The 20434-nt window shown below is 38.7% G+C and overlaps 2 protein-coding genes across 2 annotated transcripts in view; one reads left to right on the top strand and one right to left on the bottom strand.

The window, feature by feature from the left end:
* Window positions 1–20434, top strand: part of LOC145981997 (autophagy-related protein 16-1-like) — a 731341-nt gene that overhangs the window by 289597 nt on the left and 421310 nt on the right. The window lies entirely within an intron of this gene.
* The window catches only part of neo (ZP and PAN domain-containing protein neyo), a 127996-nt gene that overhangs the window by 64455 nt on the left and 43107 nt on the right, over window positions 1–20434 (bottom strand). The window contains exon 2 of the mRNA XM_083115529.1: window positions 1658–1991. Coding sequence (XP_082971655.1) covers window positions 1658–1958 — 301 coding nt within the window. The 5' untranslated portion in view covers window positions 1959–1991. The remainder of the gene's footprint in view (window positions 1–1657; window positions 1992–20434) is intronic.

Below are 20434 nucleotides of genomic sequence, written 5' to 3'. Positions count from 1 at the left end.
GACTCATAGATGGCGTTACTAGAATTAAATCCATGTGATTTTTACTTAGTACTAACCTTCAAAAGATACGTGTATAAATTTCACAGCTGCCGGATAATTAGTTCGTGAGATATAGCATTGTGAGTGAAGCAGCTTTTGCTATTGTGAAAAAATGGATAAAAAAGAATTTCGTGTGTTAATAAAGCATTGCTTTTTGGCGAAAAAAAAATACTGTTGAAGCCAAGGCTTGGCTTGATAAACATTGTTCGGACTCTGCACCAGGAAAATCAACCGTTGAGAAGTGGTTTGCTAAATTTAAACGAGGCGAAATGAGCATCGAAGACGATGCACGCAGTGGACGCCCCAAAGAGGCTGTTACCGACGAAAACATCAAAAAAGTCCACAAAATAATTTTAAATGATCGTAAAGTGAAGTTGATCGAGATAGCTGAGACTTTAAAAATATCAAAGGAACGTGTTGGACATATTGTGCATGAATATTTGAACATGCGAAAGCTGTGTGCAAAATGGGTGCCGCGCGTGCTCACAATCGATCAAAAGCAACAACGTTTTGATTATTCGGAGCAATGTTTAGCGATATTCAACCGTAATAAAATTGCTTCCCCATCCACCATATTCTCCAGATCTGGTCCCCAGTGACTTTTTCCTGTTTGCAGACCTTAAAAGAATGCTCGCTGGAAAGAAATTTACCACTGATGAAGAGGTAATCGCCGAAACTGAGGCCTATTTTGAGGCTAAAGAGAAATCGTACTATAAAAATGGCATCGAAAAATTGTATGACCGCTATAATCGTTGTATCGCCTTCGAAGGCAACTATATTGAATAATAAAATCGAATTTTGTCAAAAAAATATTTTTTACTATGTTAGCCTACGAACTTTTCAGCCCAACTGTTAAGTAGTAGTATTTTCTTTTGTTCATGATTTACATTAAAGATGTTAAAATATTAATCACATGGGCCAGATGCCTCACGTTCTAACCCTGGTCAGGCATGAATTTGCTATTGTCTTTGTTCCATTGGCCATTTCAGAAGTTCATCATTCATCATGTATTGTTGCTATTAGCAGATGAAGAAAAGTTACAATATAGGAATGTAAATAGATATATAAACTTCTACTCAATGGAATAGAGATAAGAAGGAAATTGTAATCTAAAATAATCTGTACTAATACTGAGTCTGATGCCTTATTCCCTTTTCACATATAATTCTGTCAGAATTTCCCTGCGAAAGTAAAATTGTACCTTCATGAGGTAACACTGATCCCAGCATGGAAGCAGAGACCTCAAGATACAGACTGGAAACGATGCACTTTTGTTTGAAGCCGCGCATCTTCGCTCGCGCATAGCCAATGGTAGAAATATGGCGGAGCTGCACATTACAGCTTGTTATTGTTTTCATATTTATGAATAAATTATTTGTTCTCGCTTGTGGAGTGCAATATGTAGAGTTATATCCTTCTTAATAAACTTAAATATTGCAATTTCGTGTGGTGCAATGACTCACAATCTTCAAATAAGTGGAAATATGAAGGTACGTTCGCAGGCGTGATAGTATCCCCCGGGTTTGAAATTTTTTGCTTCAAGTTGACCCAGGTAAAAGGCTCATGTTTCCAGTGTGCTATCTGTGCATGGAAGCAAGTAAACATTATTGCGGCTTACCTGGAAAAACGTCGGCATTAGAGCTAAACAGGACGCACAACCCCGTCTCGTAGTTGATGGATTGGCACGAATCGTTCATCTGGCATGTCTCGAGACAGTCCGTGAGCATCAGCGTCCCCGGGAGGGAGTCCATCATCTCCGTCGGGGCGGTGTACACGTAGCCGGTGACGATCTCGAAGCCGATCATCTCCGGGTCGCAGTCCTCTATCGCGTCGTCCGCGAAGCTGGGTCGTATGGCGGCTCCGGAGAGCAGGAAGAGAGCTGCAGCCACCAAGTGGGCTAGCCGGACGGCCGTCGTCATCCTGGAGTGGTGTCCGTCCGATTCTAGAATGACCTGGAAAGGAAAGAAGCCGATCGTTTATCTCTTGTTAACACAGACAATTGACGACAGGCACGTATTTAGAACTTTATATCGGGAGGGGTCCGAACCAAATGTCTGACATGTAATAATAATAGTAATACAGTTGATAATTAATCGTTTATTAGTAATAACATTATTATAATAGGCCAATTAATATTTGTTCTTGGGCCTCCCCGATGGCGCAGTGGTAGCGTCGCCGCCTTGTAATCAAGGGGTCCCGGGCTCGATACCCAGTGGAGGCGCAAGTGGTTCGGATCCCACTTTAAACTGTAGGTCCAGTCCCGATTAGCCTTGCTGTGCATAAAAGTGGACTTAAAATACCAACCAACTTAATATTTGTTCTTATTAGATGAACAGGTAAAAAGATAAAACAAGAATAGAAATTGGACATTCCATGTCAAAGGGCCCATGGACCTAAATTTTTAAAACTAAATGAAATGCTGTAATTTTATTCTGTGTGTCAACAATCTAGATTTGTAATTTGGATAAAACTTCAAGTATACATATTTTAAGTTAGAAGGTACAAAGTGTTTTACATATTGTTCGTTTATTGTAACTTTTTGATTTACTTTTGTTTTGTATTGTGTCCCACCCATGGCACTAAGAGACAATAAATTTCTCCTTTAAGTGTTACATGGAGAGAGAAGATGAACTGAGAGAGAGAGAGAGAGAGAGAGAGAGAGAGAGAGAGAGAGATAGTGAGCTTTCTTTCTCTCTTTCTCGCTCACTTTCTTGGAAAGGGAGAGAAAGAAAGTGAAAAACGAAAAAGAGAAAAGTTGTTGTTTTTTTCTCCTCCTTTTTACTTCCCCTTCAACCCTATTAGAATATTAAAAGGTCAATTACCTTCTCCTTTTTGCCTCAAATAATATATTTTTCATAATTTGAAATTTCACAGAAATTAAAATAAATGTCTTATTAAGTAACGACGCAGTGTTTTGTCTGTCCCACCCGTGACACAAAATTGTTCACTTGTAGCTATAAGTATTTTAATGGTAGTTGTGTTTAGTGAACAATGTTTAGTTTCATAATTGCACAGATACTGTAAGAAAGATATTTAAATATCGGCAGAATAGTTATTTTAATGCCAAAAATATAGTCTTTGTGTCTCGCCCGTGACAATGGAATGCCCAGATAAAAGAACAGCAAGTATTCATTATCTGGCTTATGTCTATTTAAGATCACTAAAATTTATATGAAAGCAACTGTCCTAGCAAAGAAATTAATGTCAAGTACAACCTTAAATAGAATATTTAAGAATATCCACAAAAAAAAATAGTAGGTTCAGTTGGTGAAAAGTAAAGTCCATGATCATTATTTTTATGCGAATTATTATTAGTAAGTTGTAAGTTCTGCGAAAATAAATCGACTTCATATTATACCGCAGGAAACAAGTATTTTGCTTTTTGAATTTTGGAGTTGGCTAGTCTTTCGAAGGTTTCCGAACCCCTTGTACCTCCATAAAATACGCCCTTGAATGACGACACTTTGATTAAACAATATATTGATTCAGCGACGTGCCATGCCTCCGCCGAAATATCTTCGAAATACTACTATTAAAAATAAACCTTGAAAAAGTAGCTTTCTTTGGGCGCTTCCATATCAATTTGATTCCCAAATATCTAAATTCGAAGTTTGTTTTTTGGACTGAAACCACAGTTCAAAATGGGATCCGTAGCACTATGTGCCTCGAACCCGGGACTCCTTGATTAAAAGCAGACTAAGTCTCTAAATATATTGCCTACAGCTGACTGCAGTCTATTGCAGTTTTATATCTTGGATTTTATTTTTGTATGGTCTGAATCTGGGAACGTAATATATCCCATATTAGAAAGGTTGGTAAAGAATGTCCTCTTACCGCTACATACTACGTATGTAGTTCGAAGCCCAGCATGGGCATGGATGTTTGTGAGTGTCCATTCATTAATTTCATCATATCATCACTGATCCCAATCTTTGCAAATTAGCCAAAAGTAGCACAAAGGCGAAGTAAAATAAAGCAAATCAATCAATAAATCAATCGAGAGTGAGACTTAAAAGGTATTACCGAATATCCATGCAGTTATCAGCAATTGAAACGCTATAATTATGGAATTAATTAATGTATACTTCAGTGAATAAATATGTCCCGCAAGACAAAGGATACGAATTCTGTTTCAAAGATTTTGTACAAGAATTCAACTTTACTCCAACATTTTACAAGTGCCTCAAGGCTAGAGCAGCAAAGTCGGCCATTTTCGTGTCGTAAATAAACTTTTTTGAAGAAAAAAGCTACCAGTCGACCGAAGTATCTTGTTTTAAAGACGTTCACTGTTTCGGGGCAATATTGTTGAAAGGTCAAGTTCACTGTTAAAGAGAGGAAACGTGTGCAAGACAAGACCTAACCTTGTTTGCGTAAGAGGCTAATATATTAAGACGCAAGCAAGAAACTGAGGAAGTGCAAGTTCGAGACGTGCAAAAGGGATTGTTGTTACCCGGCGCTTGCTAATTGAGTCACGTCTTACCAATTGCTCGAATTACTTTGTCGGTCTCATTCTCGCGTCTGCATTGCTCTGAAGAAACTGACGGAGGGAAATTGGCTACAAATTCGTGAAACGAAAGCAACTCTGCAGTTGGGGAATTCTGGGTCAGTGATGCGACCAAACACTGTCGTTCTTTCTTGAACTTGTAATGACCAGTAGCATCCCTTTTGCCCGTCGGCTGGTAACTAACTTATAGTTTCCGTTGGCTGGTCGAGCAGTCTGCCTGTTTTGTGGCCATATTTCGTTTGTGTATGTTGTTATCCACTTACTTATCTTTTTCCTTTGCTCTTCCCCTTCGTAATTATATTGTTTTGTTGTCTTGATTATTAAAAATCTTGTCTTTGTTCTTTTCTTTGTAACCATTTTTTTTCATTTTTTTTATTGTATTTTCTTTCTTTTTTATGATTTTGTTTATGTTCACCAGGTAAATGTCAAACGGGGTTAGGTGGGAGAACAGCCACAGGCTGAACCTCGCCCTTTAATAAAGAAAATTTGAATTTGAATTGTTATATATAATTAGCAAACCTTCGTTCAGTTTTTCGTGTAGGGGTTCGAAAAATGAATTTATGAGTAAAATGAATACGTAATTTGAATTGCTGTTTTAAATCCACTTTATTCACAGAAGGGCTAATCGCAACTGGACCTACAGTGGGATAACACAAGTTTAAAAAATCATAAGCCCACATTCTTTATTGACATGCCACTGATGGCCGTTGATCACGCGTCTCTCAAAAACAAGAAGCAACCTGGTATGTCTATTCACAGAACCTCTATGTCATTGGCTGGTTTCAGACGATTAAAAATCGAACATTATTGAGCTGCGTCATTGCACAAATGATCGATTAACATCGTAGCATATTAAAAGTTCCTGACGTAGCATTAAATCATGCAATCCCAGCCGGCGTCTTTGAGGAAGCACAGTACCAGTAGCAGGACCAGTTCATGTTTTGCCACCTCATTGTTGAGAAAACCCTTGTAGTGCATTATCCACATGTCATCGTAAAGACCGGGAAAATGGCAGCGCAGAATTACGATTCTATTTAATTGGTGGAAGTGGGTGTGAGGAAGAGATGCCGATGGATCCAGTTGTCATTGTGCCCATGGCTACACTGGATGGTCTGCACGTGTATTGTCCTTTCTTCTGCTCCTTCTTGAGTCGCTGTGGGAATATTCCCTGGAGGATATTGCTCCGTGAACATCGTGGAACTCTTCTTGCGCAACTGCCTCGTAAAATTCAGGAAGTCTTCAAACATGAGAGAGAGTGCTTAAGGACCTTATGATATATGTCCTTATTATGAGTACATTTTTGCTTTCAAGCCATGAGTTTCAGATTTTACACTTTCCTTGACAGGTACGTAATCTGGAAATCAATAAAACGGTTCGTTAAAGAGACAATGTTGATGGGCTATGGTATAAAGTGTAGTAGGATTTCGATATGGAAGCATTAACTGTTAGAATAAGCTATTGCATTATAATCAACGGGTCGCAGGTTCGTTCTCCGCTGGAGACATGTTGCACTTTGGTTAGGATCCTAATATAACCTGTATTGAATTGCACTGAATTATTTAAATTAAGAGGCATTCAATTCGTAGAACATCCTAATAGCCAGCTCAGTTGTAATGAAAAATTAAATTTCTAAAATAAAAATATTTGTCGGAAATCTAACTTGTGGATTTGTTAATTGTCGAATCCTAATCAGTTGATTGTGTTGAAGATTATATTCCAAATTATTTTAGATCATAAGATAACTAGACTATCAATAATGGGTATCAGAGGCGTCAACTTCATATTCCCTTTTTGGGGGATGAGATAGAAAAAATGGAAGAATCCGAGCCCTGTTTGTTGTAAATAAATGTATAAAGCCCATTACTTCGATTGTCAGCAATCGCCCTGCAACATTAATTCAGTAAGTTGTTCTCGCCTGTGAATTGATTCTTTGGTTTCGAGCGCTCTGGCGAGGAACGGGATGGGAACCCACGACTACGAGCCTATTTAGTTGTTTATTTGTTTTTTATGTATATATTTATGTATATATATTGTTTCTAATATATATATTGGAAACAATAATTTTAATGGAAACATTACTGTGGAGTCAAAAGTATTTGTAACTTAACCATTTAAGTGCAAGTGGAACAAAATACACTGGTTTAAAAACAAGTTTTCTAACAAGATCTCTTTTTCCTTTAGTTGGCTAGCTACCGCGCAGTTCTATTCAATCGGCCTTTTGTATGAGTAAGCTCCCTGAGATTAACTAGTAAAGTACGAGTAGATAATCTTGGAAACTAATGTCTTGATAATTTTGAGAATGAAAGCTTAGCCTTGTTTTTGTCATGTACTGTATTTCTATCCATTTAAAATAAGGACTTTTACCTGAGAGTTAATCCAAGAAGGGAGAGCATATAATTTGATGTGTCTTGAATGAAAGGGAAATTCAACTGCAGTAGACTTCTCGAGGGCCTTTGATGATGTACCACCACAATATTGGAAGGATGCTCCACCACCGAAGAAAGAGTACCCAGAAAAACAACATGAACCTGCAGCAACATGCCAAGTGTTAACGAAGCCTGTTCACTCAACTATCCCGCTTTTTTACATTTTCCCCTCCACTAACTATCCGCTAATGAAATTTGTGTGCGTCGTGCAACTCAAGCAAAGGAATCCGTGTTCTTTTTCTAGAAGCGCCTGTTTGCAGAATAAAAGAGGCAGCGAGCGAGTCATTGAAGATTGGTCAGTACCTTCCACTTGAAACGGCGGCACAGGATAGGCCTCAGGTGGAGACAACCGCCCACACCTCCCCTTTCCCCCCACAGTATCAAAGTACTAATTATTGATGGCAACTGAACCATTGCCAATCCGTGTTTTTCATTCCCTTGCACTGCTTTTATAAGAGCCATACTGTGCTCTCTGTGGCCTTCAACTAAACAAAACTAAGTGGGCAAGAAGAGGATCTTGCAACGTTTTTCTCTTTTTTTTGTCGGCATTAGACCAAAAAGTCAAAGAAGAAAGGTTGGAAAGGAAACCCTACCCTTAATAGATCAACGCTTTCAAAAGTTCAATGTCTGGTATCAATGGAGGTCTACGTCAGGAAAAAAGCAGACGACTCATTGAAGTAAGAATGGGCTATATTGAGCGGCACCCTTTGGTACGTTATATTGAAGTATGCATCTCTCTGGTTGTGTTGCCATATGAGAAGATACGAATTTGGTTTCGGTTGGTGTTGACGTGTGAATGTAGTCCTTTTTTCTCAAGTTTTTGACCAGCAGTGAAACTTCAAGATTACATTTTTTCTATCTAAGTTGCCATTATTAATGTGCTTTTGTACTAAAACGTTGTTCTCTTTTTGTGAACTGGAGCTTATTGTGTGCTGTCTTTTTTCTCAGAAGATTGCAACGCGATAACTTGTTTGTTTTGCTTGTATTCTCATATTTGCCATGATCAGTGAAGCCCATACAAATTTAAAGGAATCAAATTGACAAATATCTCATTAGAACATGCTCCAAGATAACAGGCAAAATTGCAAATGGGTGGTTGTAGATCTACAAACAGTACTGAGAATTCGTTTGCCGAAACCTCAAGTATTAATGGATCGAGTTTCTATTTCTAGCCGCACTAGATTTTGAATGAATCAAATGTACAAGCAACGTAGGAAATGGTACAGATGATTATTCAAGAAGCTGGCTATCGTTACAGATACTTGTCCGGTAGTTATATATCCCTTATTGGGCTGATGATGAGAATTTGGGGCGATCGGTTTAGAGGTCTACGCACAACTCGAAATGCATAATATCAAGATTGATGCACTTTTAGTTCTGTTAAACTTGCTCTGTTTATTAATATTTTTTATTGAATGTCTTATCCCATTTTTTAGTATCTCTGCCATCTTGTAAGTTTATACTATGTGTCCGCTATGCATAACTACTGCAATAAAGCTTTGTATGCTGTTGTCAGCGGTTTGATTTCCTACAATAAATAATAATAATAATAAATTACACAGGTAAACGTGTAGGTTTGGTTTCTTTGAAACGGTCGTGTCTGATCTCCTCAATTCATGCATTTCTCTGTGTATTTCGATGTATTAAAACTGCATCATTAGCAGTTGATTCGCTTTAATGTATTAATGGAATCAACATTTTTGTCAATTGACATAGTTTGGGTTCTATGTTTGTTTAAATCGATACAGGTCCTTTGCCAGGACTACAATTAGATATATATTACAATATTACAGAAATTTGATTTAATATGCTGTGATAAAGAATCACTCTAAGAAAGCAGGCAAGCCTTCGCCTTCGAAAGGTTTGTCTGCTCTGACGTCAGTCTTGTTACAACGTGAAAGAAAAAATCATGTTAATAGGGAAATTACATATCATCTATACGGATAAGAGTTAACTGTTAAAGCGATAATTGTACTGGAAAAGTCCATGATGAAGAGGCTAGTAGGTGTTAATACAGCAGCAGTGAAAGCAAGCGTGCTTGATGCCTCGCGTCGTATTGTAGAATGCTTAATGTGGGTGCCACTTAGCTAGATTGAATTGGTTTCGAGGTCGTGGGAAGATTCAAACGATCTCCCAAACTGATCGCTACTGCACTCTGTCTCACGTTCAAGTGCGGTTAGATGAACTACATCATTGCAAGAGCAGTTTCAAAGCGAAGCTGTGCTTCTTTCTGTTTTTTCAGGCAACCTTAGAAATAAACTAACATCATATCAAAAATAATCTGCGCTTTATTCACCTGCCACTCTGATAAACAACGCCCAATTTCCACTGAACGTAATTAACACGTGCAATACAGTATATAATCGCATTAGGATTTTATGAAGTATTATGTGGGAACTTGAATTGATAATTTAAGTAACGACAATTTCAGATTAATTTTATTCGTTGTCATTTTTTTCTACCCGTTTATTGCACATGCAAAGTTACAATATCCTAAATAATTTCTAAACTTTGAAGGTGATGCTATGCACAGAAAAATAAATGCATCGGTTGAAACAAAAAAAATCATAATATTTGTACCTCAGACCAAATTTTTGAATTCATCGTCAAGAAAGATGGATGAAGGTGCATCAAGAAACGCATAAGCACACCTCAACATATAGGAAGATATACCTACTTGCATCATACTTTGGCGTTACCTTTAAAAATGATATACAAAATGATATACAAAAACGCATCAAACTGTAAACCTGATTCTTTGGAAATACAAAATAATAATAATAATAATAATAATAATAAAATTATTTGAAAATGGATTTGATGTATTTAGTTTTCTGTGTGTAGAGTTTAGATGTGGCGATGCGTAAAACAAGCATAGGTTGCAACATCTGTCATTTTTTAACTTAGACCTTAGCAAACCAACCCCACTTTTTTTTACACCCATAGAATATAGAGGAGGGTATTGTAGAGTTCAGCTATAAGTATGAATTGATAACGTGATGTGTAACGAGATTATCAGAGGAGGTGCTGACCATCTGCTCGTAAGGTATTTACTTTTTTGCAGGGAAGAGATCGTGTTGAAGGAGATTTCGAGGAAAAGAGCCTCTTACCAGCCTGAATTAGGAGCATTCCAGCGTTTGGATTAAAAAATTAATAATGAAGTGATTGCAGATAATTATGAAGTACGGTATTTGCCGCCGTATGAGATGCATTTTCCCCTTTAGAAATAGGTTTGAAAAACAGGGTACGTCTTATACGCCGATACTCAGGTTACACCATCAGTACGTCGTTGCCTTGTAATCCAGGAGTCCCGGGTTCGATACCCGGTGGAGGTACATAGTGGTTCGGATCCCACTTTAAACTGTAGGTCCAGTCTCAATTAGTCTATCTCTGCATTAAAGTGGACTTAAGAAATAACTCAAACTCAATACACCATCAGGAGGAAGTTTGTGAATGGGTCAAAGCTTCATGGGATGCTGTGAGAACTAAGACAGTGGTTAACATAATTTAAGAAGTGTGGAATTAGTAATGCACTGGATGTTACAGAGGACAATTTGTTTCAAGTTACTCTTTATTTAGCCCTGGATATGAATGTCTGGTTTTTGACGAAGGAGATTTGTTGAAAGTATACCTACACATTACTTATACTTGAAATACTGTAAATTAATTATAATATTCAGTGATAGAACTTTTTCCTCAAAAATATGCATAAAACTTATATGCCGTCAAATACGGTATTTTGTGGTGTTTGCTTTTTTTATTTTAAACGAGAATTATGGCAGAACGTGAATGCATGAAATGCATTAACTAAAATGTGTTATGTGTGTAACGCTTTAAAAATGTGGCCAAATTTCATTTGTCTTGCAAGAATATAGGCTTCATATGATTATCATTTTTGTTGGTGATGTATGCAAATTGTAAGCATTAGCAGACATTTATACCTTAATGCAATTAAAAACAATAATTATTTTCTGGATTGGTTCATTTGGTTTTTTACATGGAGTAGGACCACTTTTTGTGGAATTCTCCATTAGTGTCATTTGAAGTTGCGTTCCCTCCGCAGGCAGATAGCCACAAGACCACCGTGACAGTGTATTGTAGCAGCCGTTGCAACGACCAGCGCTTGGGGTCATGGAGTCGAGGAAGTGATACACATTCGACAGAGAGAGCAGTCAGCAGCCGGGAAACTCTCCCACAATCATCGCAAGATCCTTGTAGTGAATGCAAGCTGTGTAGACCTTGAGAAAATCCCCCAGCAGAAGTGCAAAAGCCGAACAAAAGTCGTCGCGATTTACGAGCTCATTATCGAAGAACACTGAAAGAGTCCAGTTATACTGTTCGATTCACGCCACGAAACCGCGCAAGCGAAAACAGCCGTCGAATAATTCTGTCGCGGAAAGAAAACAAGGTCATGTTTTCGCAAGGGAAAAACAAAGGCTCCCGTAACTGTTTATTGAAAAGGGCGTTTCTTTTCTCCATTGAGGAAACTTCATAATAAGATACTCTTGTACCGAATTTCAACGTTAACAATTTTCTTTCAATGCAACCCACTTTGTAGCCAATTTTTTTGTGGTTTTTTCCTAGGCTGAAAGGACATTTGAACTTAACGGTCGTAAAATTTTAATTGTTTCGAAGTGTTGTGCTTCAGAATTCTCAGAAGATATGCTTTCCTTATTAAGTTCTAATAATTCGCATTACGTGACGTTTTGAAATACGGAAGTTTTCATTACGTTCAGTTTTCCTTTCTTATTGAAATCTATGGAAAAATTCACGAGTACCGTAGGAACTACAATCAGCTTTCAGTAGTTCGGCGGAGAATGCATAAGTTCTAGATGGAATTAGCATTGGAAATTGTGGACGAGTATGTACATTGTATCACAGCGCGCTACGACGCCAGGGGTCTCGGGTTCGAATCCCGGCCTGGACATTGGTGTTATTTTTTAGTGTCCCTTCATCAGTGTCCCTTTGAGTGTCCCATCATATCATCACTCATCCTCATCGTCGCGATTAGCTCAAAGTGGCAGAAATGCCGCGCTAAACATAAGTACAAAATGAAGGACACGCACATTTGGGATATGCTAACTTTATCGAAAACTCGATTCAGAAAGAAACAAGATTTTAAAGCACGTTGAAGCTTATTGCTTTGGTGTATTTTTACTTTGCTTTTCTGTCACTTGGTTAATCGCGAAGGTGAGGATGAAGGGTGATAAGATGAAATTGTTGATGTGACAGTCACAAACACACATGGAGAGGCCACAATGTGGAAGCCCCACAGAAGATTATAGTAGCTGTGGGTCCAGACGCCAGAGCCTCGTTAGTCCACAACGTACAGTCCAAATCTAGGGTGTGCTACGTGGAAGAGAAGTTGATATTTTGATATTTGAGTGCCTACATCCCATGTATCATTGTTTTTGTCTCATCTTCTATTTCACCAGTACTTGATTCATCCTCGTCGTCGCGATTAACCAAAGAGATGGTAATAACGAGTGGAAAGCATTGGCATTTCGGTACATTAGACAAAAGAACAAATACGGTAGAACACACATATATCTGCCAGGATTCGAACGTAGAACGTCTAGAATGTTAATCAAACGCACATAACGCTGTACCACCAAGGCAATTAGCTAGAATGTCCAGCGCCAATATAAACAAGTCGTGAATGTTTTACTGGTCAAGAATAACTGCGAAGCTACATAAACACCAAATTGTAATTCTTGTTCAAGATGAAGGTATTTCTCCTTTACGATACCATTGTGAGCGTGGATGTTTTGGGCCGGTTTTCCCGCTGGATCTCTGAGCGATCTGACCTTACAACAGGTCCAGAGAGCCCCGGAAGCCGGTCTGTTGAATGGAGATGAGGCCCAGCACACGAGGAGGAGGTAGGTGCTGGAGAAATTTATTGCCCAAACAATTACTCCAATGTCCCGCAAGCTGACCGTCGTGTCCGCTATCTCAAGACCGCGAGATATTTGTATGTAAAGTGCTTTTTGGCTGTCCCGAGGCGAGAGCAACAATGTGCTTCAATGGGAGGAGGAAACTGGCTCCTTCGCAGGTTGCTCGACGGCTTGGTGCCTCGTGCGGAACCGTATGGAGGGCTTTCAAATAATAATAGTTTTGTGGTAGGTCAGTAGTGTTTTTTGCACCTGTAACATTCCTGTTTAGCTGTTTTCACATATTATGTTTTTCTATTTTACCGTGACCAAGACGGTCTTTTAAAACTCGAGAGAGCCCTCAATAATATTTAGAAGAGACCAGACTCGGTCTCCTTCGAGATTTCCTAAAGTTTGATATATTTGAAAGTAGTGTTGTGGATAAAGTGTCTAAGTAGCACTTAGTTTTAAATCGTCTATTCAATAAGCGTCGCCTACAAAGTGTAAGTTTCAATATGGCTACCGAGCGTAGAACTGCAGCGAGTCTAAGCGTAAACTTGTCGTACCGTCCACCTCTCTACAACTCCACTTATGCCGTGGCATCGGATTATAACAGGAAAGGAGGGTGCTCAATGCGGCACAAGCTGCCGATTCGGACCACAGATTGATCTCGATTCCAAAGTGAGCTGGAGTGGTTAAGCCCGACTTCATGTTCTTCATCGCTAATACCTTGTAATGTCCTTCGATATATGGTTTGATATGGGCCAGCTATTTTTCATCCAGAACCGCACCATCTTAAGATGATATGTGTGGAGAAAACACGGAACCTAAGTTTAGACTGCGATCCGAACTACTATGTGCCTCCACCGGGTTCTGAACCCGGGACTTCTTGATTACAAGGCGAAGATGCCATCGGGAAGGCAAAAGTGTTCAGTGCTCTAATAGTTTTCTCCGAATGTATTCACTCTTTTAAGTGTTGAGGTAAGATAATTGATACAATTTATGTGCTAGCAATGTGATGTTTGACGTAACCTTATTGTATGTGTGTATGTAGAAAATACTTTATACCAGTGGTTCCCAAAGTGTGCGCCGCGAAATGTTCCAATATTTTCACTGAAATTATATAATTGTTCCATATATGTGCTTGTTTAGTACTTTTTTTATTACATATGAAATGTTTCTGAATTTCGAATGTCTTTTTAATTTTTTAACTTAAGGCAAGCACCCTTATGACACTAACAGAGGGTTGCATTCTGACTTGGGTGTCGCGGAAAAATATTGAAACGCTAAGGGCGCCGTGAAATAAAAATGTTTGGGAACCCTTGCTTTATACAATTTCAAACTTGCAGATAACTTTACTGACGAAAATGCCTTGATACAAATGCGAACAATTTGCCTCAAAAAGCATTGTTCAGAAAACTTATAATAATACCACTATATATAATATATATATATATATATATATATATATATATATATATATATATATATATATATATAATACAACCACTAATTTCCTTGTTACAAGTAAAATAGTGAAACGTGCAACACTGTGATATGGCAGTTTTTCAGTTGCAATGTCTCTCTCACAGTGTCACTGTCACCGTTACTCTCAACATCAAATCTAGGAGCCCCCGACCTGAAACTACGTGACAAACCCGCTATACTAGACACGGTAATTACTGTGGTACAATGAAGAAGGCATGGCTGGAAAAAAATACGCAAATTTTGTTGTGAGGTGTCTGTGAAATGCTGGAAATATGAACTCATACCCACGAGTACGCAAAGTTACACTAAGCTTGATAGGGAAAGGACGATAGATGGTCAGATAAAACACCAGCAGGTACTGCCAACAAGCAATACACATATATATTTTTTGTAAGGTATCATCACAGACCTCACGTCACCAGTTAAGGATTAAAATATCAAGTTTGAATTTGGATTTGTTTTAACCTGCAACACACGATAGCGTATGCAGAATTCGTCGAACTCGGCTCATGGTTTAGGCACTGGAGGGCTTGGATTGTGAACTTGCCACCCAGACACACGAAACGGACTCTCCTGTGCTATTCATGTGGATGATGTGAGTCTTCCTGGGTCTTCTCGGAACTTCAGAGTTTAATGACGGCTTCTGCAGCATCGAACATGTAGCATCTGGGAATTTCTAACTTCGTGCTGTCACTCCTCTGCTGGATTGAGTTGTTCAAACGCATTCTGTGATCTGATGAAGGAAAGACTCCTATTTCTTTTTTTTCTGAGGGGCGGACAAATGCTTATTTACTTGTTGGGGATAATACAGTGGTAAATTTACTGGAATTCACTTACTTGAGGAGTCAATTCTCGAGGCTTTTCCGTTGCGAGCGATCAACCGTAATAGATAATGCAGGGCTTCCACTGACTTAGAAATCATGGTAAACGTAGAAAAGGAAGCTTTTTCATTTTCAAGATTGGGAACTAGAAATGCATTTCAGTCGTTCCTCCCAACAGTTTTTTTTAAGTGATTCATATAAAAATGTTCCTCAACTTTTTGTCATTTATCTTCAAGTGTGTCGAACCAACTTGATTAAGTGCCTCCCTGATGGCGTTACTGATAACGTCGTCGCCTTGTAATTAAGATGTGGTGGCACTTTGCAGTGGTTCGGATCCCAGTTCAAACTGTAGGACAAGTCCTGATTAGCCTATCTGTGCATAAAGTGGTCTTAAAACCAACTCAAACAACGTCAATATGATTAATTTGATTAACATGCAAAGTTGAAGATGTAGCACTCATTTAATAGTATGTTAAATCATTTTAAAAGCCGCTGTGGTCCAGTGGGTAGCGTCTGACTCCATCGCGGTAGACATCATACAGTGTACATTATAGAGTGTTCTGGAAAGTTATTTAAAAGTGTCTGGAAATCCTGGAATTATGAATGGGAACTCTGGTATAGTGTGTGTTCAAAAAGTTACGGTAGAAAGAATACCCTACGCTTGTTTTCCAGCATACCGAAGCGAGTGCAAGTGGTGTCTTGTGTGTATATATTTAGAGTATCAAAGCAGTTTGCCATTCCATGAATTCTACGTTACATTTCTTACTAGTTGTTTGTCTGCTCAGTGAACAATGTTGCATATAGAGTACGTTTCCGGTATTTTCTAGAGAGTACATGCATCTTTCGTCTCTTCGGAGATGCCTAGCCGTCGGCGGAACGATGGATAATGGGCTCAGTGACTGCAAGAAATTCTGGCTCTTGAATAGTTGCATGCAAAGCGTGTAATTAATGGAATCTTCGCTTTGAATCTTAATGCTTCTTTGCAGCTAATGAAGCATAGAAGCGAAGGTTGTGACAGATTCTCGCCTTGTAGTGACTTGTTTTTGTGTTCCATCACATGCAGATGCACCTGTTTGGTTACCCAGGTCATCCTCAGCAGCAGAGATCAGAGGCGTCGCCAAGGAATTGCGTTCGGTTTGGCTCAAGGGTGGGCGAAATATTTTCAGATGCTTTGGTTGTCATGACTGCTTTGATTCTTTTCTTTTTTTCCTTGTTTTACGAACCTTTTTCACTTGCTTTCTGTTTATCTTTTTTATTTCCCTTTTCCTCTCTTTCTCTTTTTCTTTCTCCCTCTTTTCATATATATTTTATTTTTCTCCGCCTGTTTTATCTTCCATTATTATCTTCCTCGTTTCTTACCTTTTTCTTCTTTTCTTTTTCTTTGTCCCTCTGTTTCTCTTTTTTATTCCTCTGTTTCCCGTTTTTATTCTGTATTTCTATTATTCCTTCACTTTCTTTCTTTATGCCTCCTTTTCTTACAGTATTTCTCCATTTTCTTTCTCTTTTCCTTATTCCGTCTGTTCCTTTCTTTTTCCTTATTTTTCTATCTCTCTCTTCGTTTGATTTCTCTATTTTTTCTCTTCTGTTTCTTTATCTTTTCATTTCTTTTTCTTCTTACCGATGTTTCTCTTTCATTTTATTCTTGCGTTTCTCTTTGTTATTCTTCATTTTTAACCTTCCGTCTCTCCTGTTTCAGTCTTCCGTTTCTCTAACCTTTCTTTCATTCTGACTTCCTTTCTTACTCTGTTTCATCAGTTTCCTTTATTTTTATTTCTCTTTTCATTATTTATTTCTCCTTATGTTTCTCGTCCTATTTATTCTTTTGTTTCTCCTTGGCATTCTTTATTTCTATTCTTCCTTTCCTTTTCTTTCCTTCTTCTATCCTCGTCTTTCTTTCTTATTTCTTATCCTCTTTCTTTGTCTATATCACTTGCTAATAATTCTGGTGGCATGTACCCTTCCTGGTAGAGATCAGCTTGACTTAATGAAGTTACGGATCTGGATGTAGAAGATCGGACTATGAATATGATGCTTCGCTGATTTATTCTAAATCCAAAGTGACTCATTTCCTGAGTGCCGGTCGTCTTGTGCGTTTTATTGTTATTAACGCCTCGGTTTATAGACAGGATGATGTCAGTCTAGGCTTGTCGGCTTAACGGGTGTGTCAGGAATCCCAACCGGTCCTTCGAGATCTTTCTCCCCCCCCCCCCCTCCTTGCGTATTAGAAGTTAGGCCATAAAGGGAAGTATATCAGTGTTGCAACGTGAAGGGAAATTGCCCAGTCCCGGGAAAATTCAGAAAAAAAATTGTTGTGAAAAGCGGATGGAGAAATTATAAAGACTTTTTAAGGTGTCTGGCATCACATATTAGCGTGTTTCTGTCATTTGTTCCGTGATTACTCCCTTTCAAAAACAAATCTTAATTACAATTTTAAATTTATCTTCGGAACAATCAATATATTTCCATCATTCTCTGATAAAAGGTAAAGCTATCCCCTGTCCGTTGCACTTTTGGGATGAGGGGTGTGGAGGTAGGATTCCACACATTCTCGATCGCGGTCACGTCGGAGGTGATGCGATCGCCATCAGCACTACGCTCTGGCTACCTGTAACCTCCCAGGATTCCCACCAGCTACTCGCTGATTAGGGGTAATCCCAAAACCGGGATATTGTCAGGAAAAGTCCTTTCTCAAACCATCCACCCCGCGAGTCGAACCAGTTGTTCATGCGTAACAGTCATATGACCGACCGATCGTCAGGAACCGCGCATTTTTTTCTTTCAATCATTTTGTAACTTTTAAAATTATTTCAATAACAGAACTAGCATAAGATAATCACTCTCTTGAGTGGATAACTGTTAGCGCTCTTGTGTTTGGTGCGAGCGGCTGTTCGATTCCTAGTCAAACCTCCAAAATGTCGCTGTTGACCCGGCATCGTGAGGCCCTTTGGGGAGCTACATGACAGTAATAGCAGCAGAGTCCGCTCTCAAAGACAGAAAACAACGGCGATGGAACTCGATCCTCCGACGACGCGTTACCGAGTGAAAACCTGCTTGTCTGCGGCGGAGTGGTCAGCGTCTCAACCTGCGGAGATCGAGATGCCAGGTTAGAACCTTGGTCAAGTCATGGACGTTTGCCCAATTATCCATTTTCTTACTATTCATCCTCTTCGTCGCGATTAACCCAAGGTGTAGAAAAGCGACGTAAAATAAATAGAACATTTATAGAAAAGGTGATTGGCAGTACTTGGACCTCAGAGTGCTGTTGTTTATGGTGGTTATCATATTTTGCATATTTTTGCACAAAATGTATACGTTCTTTATTCATTCAATCAGCTGTATTATTTTCATGAATTGGCGTTTTACAGGAGTGAATGAAGTGACAGAGATTCAAGATAAAGGGAAATATTAGTGTGAAAGAGGGAAATTTTGTACCTTAGATAGTGGCAACACTGCCATATAGTTGACTATATTATTAGTTCTGGAACACTAACCCGTACGTTGTGATAACCGAAGGACCCTTTTGGGAGGCAATGGGCGAACAGCTGTTTGTTGAAGGAGACTTGCTCTGAATGAACAGTATCCCTCTGGAGACCGTGCCCGTCGCAAGGACGTACCTCATCCGTAGCAACTCCACCATCTGGTGTTGGTTTTTACGCGAAAGGGTCATTGAGCTGGAGTACTTGCAAAATTTATAGTGTCGGGTTCTTGACGCACTTTGCATTTTGATCATTCTAAGTTTTTTCCCTCCCTCTTCTACTGATCTTCCAGTTGTAGTTTCCGTGAAGTCACATTTCTCAGAACAATCTTCATCCTCTCTTGCAACTAAATGACATTTTACTTCATTTGGTGGAAGTGTTGGGAAGAAGTTCAAGGTGAGAAAATTTAAAAGTTTGTGGCATATGAACTGTGATCATTTCTTTCCATGCACATATTTCACAATATTTTATTTACATTTGTCCACATTCGATCAAGAGCTTATGGCAGTGAGCTCATGTGAATTTTAGAACATTACAATTAGGCAGTAGAAACTTATTATGCAGTGAGTTGTTTAGGAGAAGCGGAAGGTTTCAACCTGAGCTAAGTCTCTAACTTGGTAATATGAATTTAGACCATTTCAATAGCCGATAATTACCTTGCAACACTAGTATGATGGCCCAACGTACTTCAAGAAGGATCAATTTAAACATACCAAACCTTGAAGATACACTTGGCCTGTTGATGCACTGGTGAGAGATAGTTAATTAATGCAGAAGAAAAAGATTGGATGAAACACTAGAGTTTTCGCTCCTGTTCATCCAACAGGAAACCCTGATACCCCATGACCGTGTTTGAGAGGAGGATTTAATATACCCAAATCTATCCCATTGTTTTAGTAATCATTGTGCATTAATTTTACAATAAAATGTATTAAGAACACGAAAACCGAACAAATACTGCAATGTTCAAGAGATAGATATACACGGTGGATATTATATAATCTAATTACTGTCAATGTATGATTATTTCGATGCCAAATTTAGATTTGCACCCCACGAAATTTCCTGAATTTTAGTTGTGCACTTTTATTCACAAACTCGTGAATATATCGTTTGTGTGTTGACTTTTTTATGTAGGTAAGTGTAATAATTCAAAAATAAAAGTGACCTCTCGAAGGGGTAGTAGTAACATTGCTGCCTTGTATAGTCAATGGGTCCCGGGTAGAAGCCCATAGTGGTTCGAATCCCACTTTAAGCTGCAGATCCAGTCCCGATTAGGCTATCTGTACATGAAGTGGGCTTAAAACAAAAATCTCAAAAATAAAAGTCCAGTAAATAAATATTAAATGTAATAAGAAACATATTATGAATATTAGAATTAACAAGGTCGTTAGTACTAGTAATAATAATAATAATAGGACAAGACAACAGCTATTAAAATTTTAGTACCTCTGGACAACTGAAAATTCATGTTCCTTATGTGTATATACACACACACGCGACCATGCCGAAACCAATAGTTTTGTTCGTGTAAAGGTTTCGCATCTTTAGGAGACAAAGCGCGACCGATGAGCCAACCCGAGGTGACAAGTAACTTGAGATTTTTTCCCTTTTGTCCTTCCTTGTAAGCAAGCCGTACGTGGAATATAAACTAAGGACTGGGTTATTTGAGTTTCGTCATTGGAATCCCACTCGTGGAGGTGCGGTCACTCTCCTATTGCCTCTAACGGTACAAACGGCGTTGATGCCTGTGTTTGCTTCCTCGTGTTGCCGCACCTTCACATCTATTTTTGATTGATAGTTTCGTACA

Source organism: Lepisma saccharinum, chromosome 30 (genome assembly GCF_977018435.1).
Source record: "Lepisma saccharinum chromosome 30, izLepSacc3.1, whole genome shotgun sequence".
NCBI classification, from domain to species: Eukaryota; Metazoa; Arthropoda; class Insecta; order Zygentoma; family Lepismatidae; genus Lepisma; species Lepisma saccharinum.
This window is presented reverse-complemented; position numbering and strand designations above follow the sequence as displayed.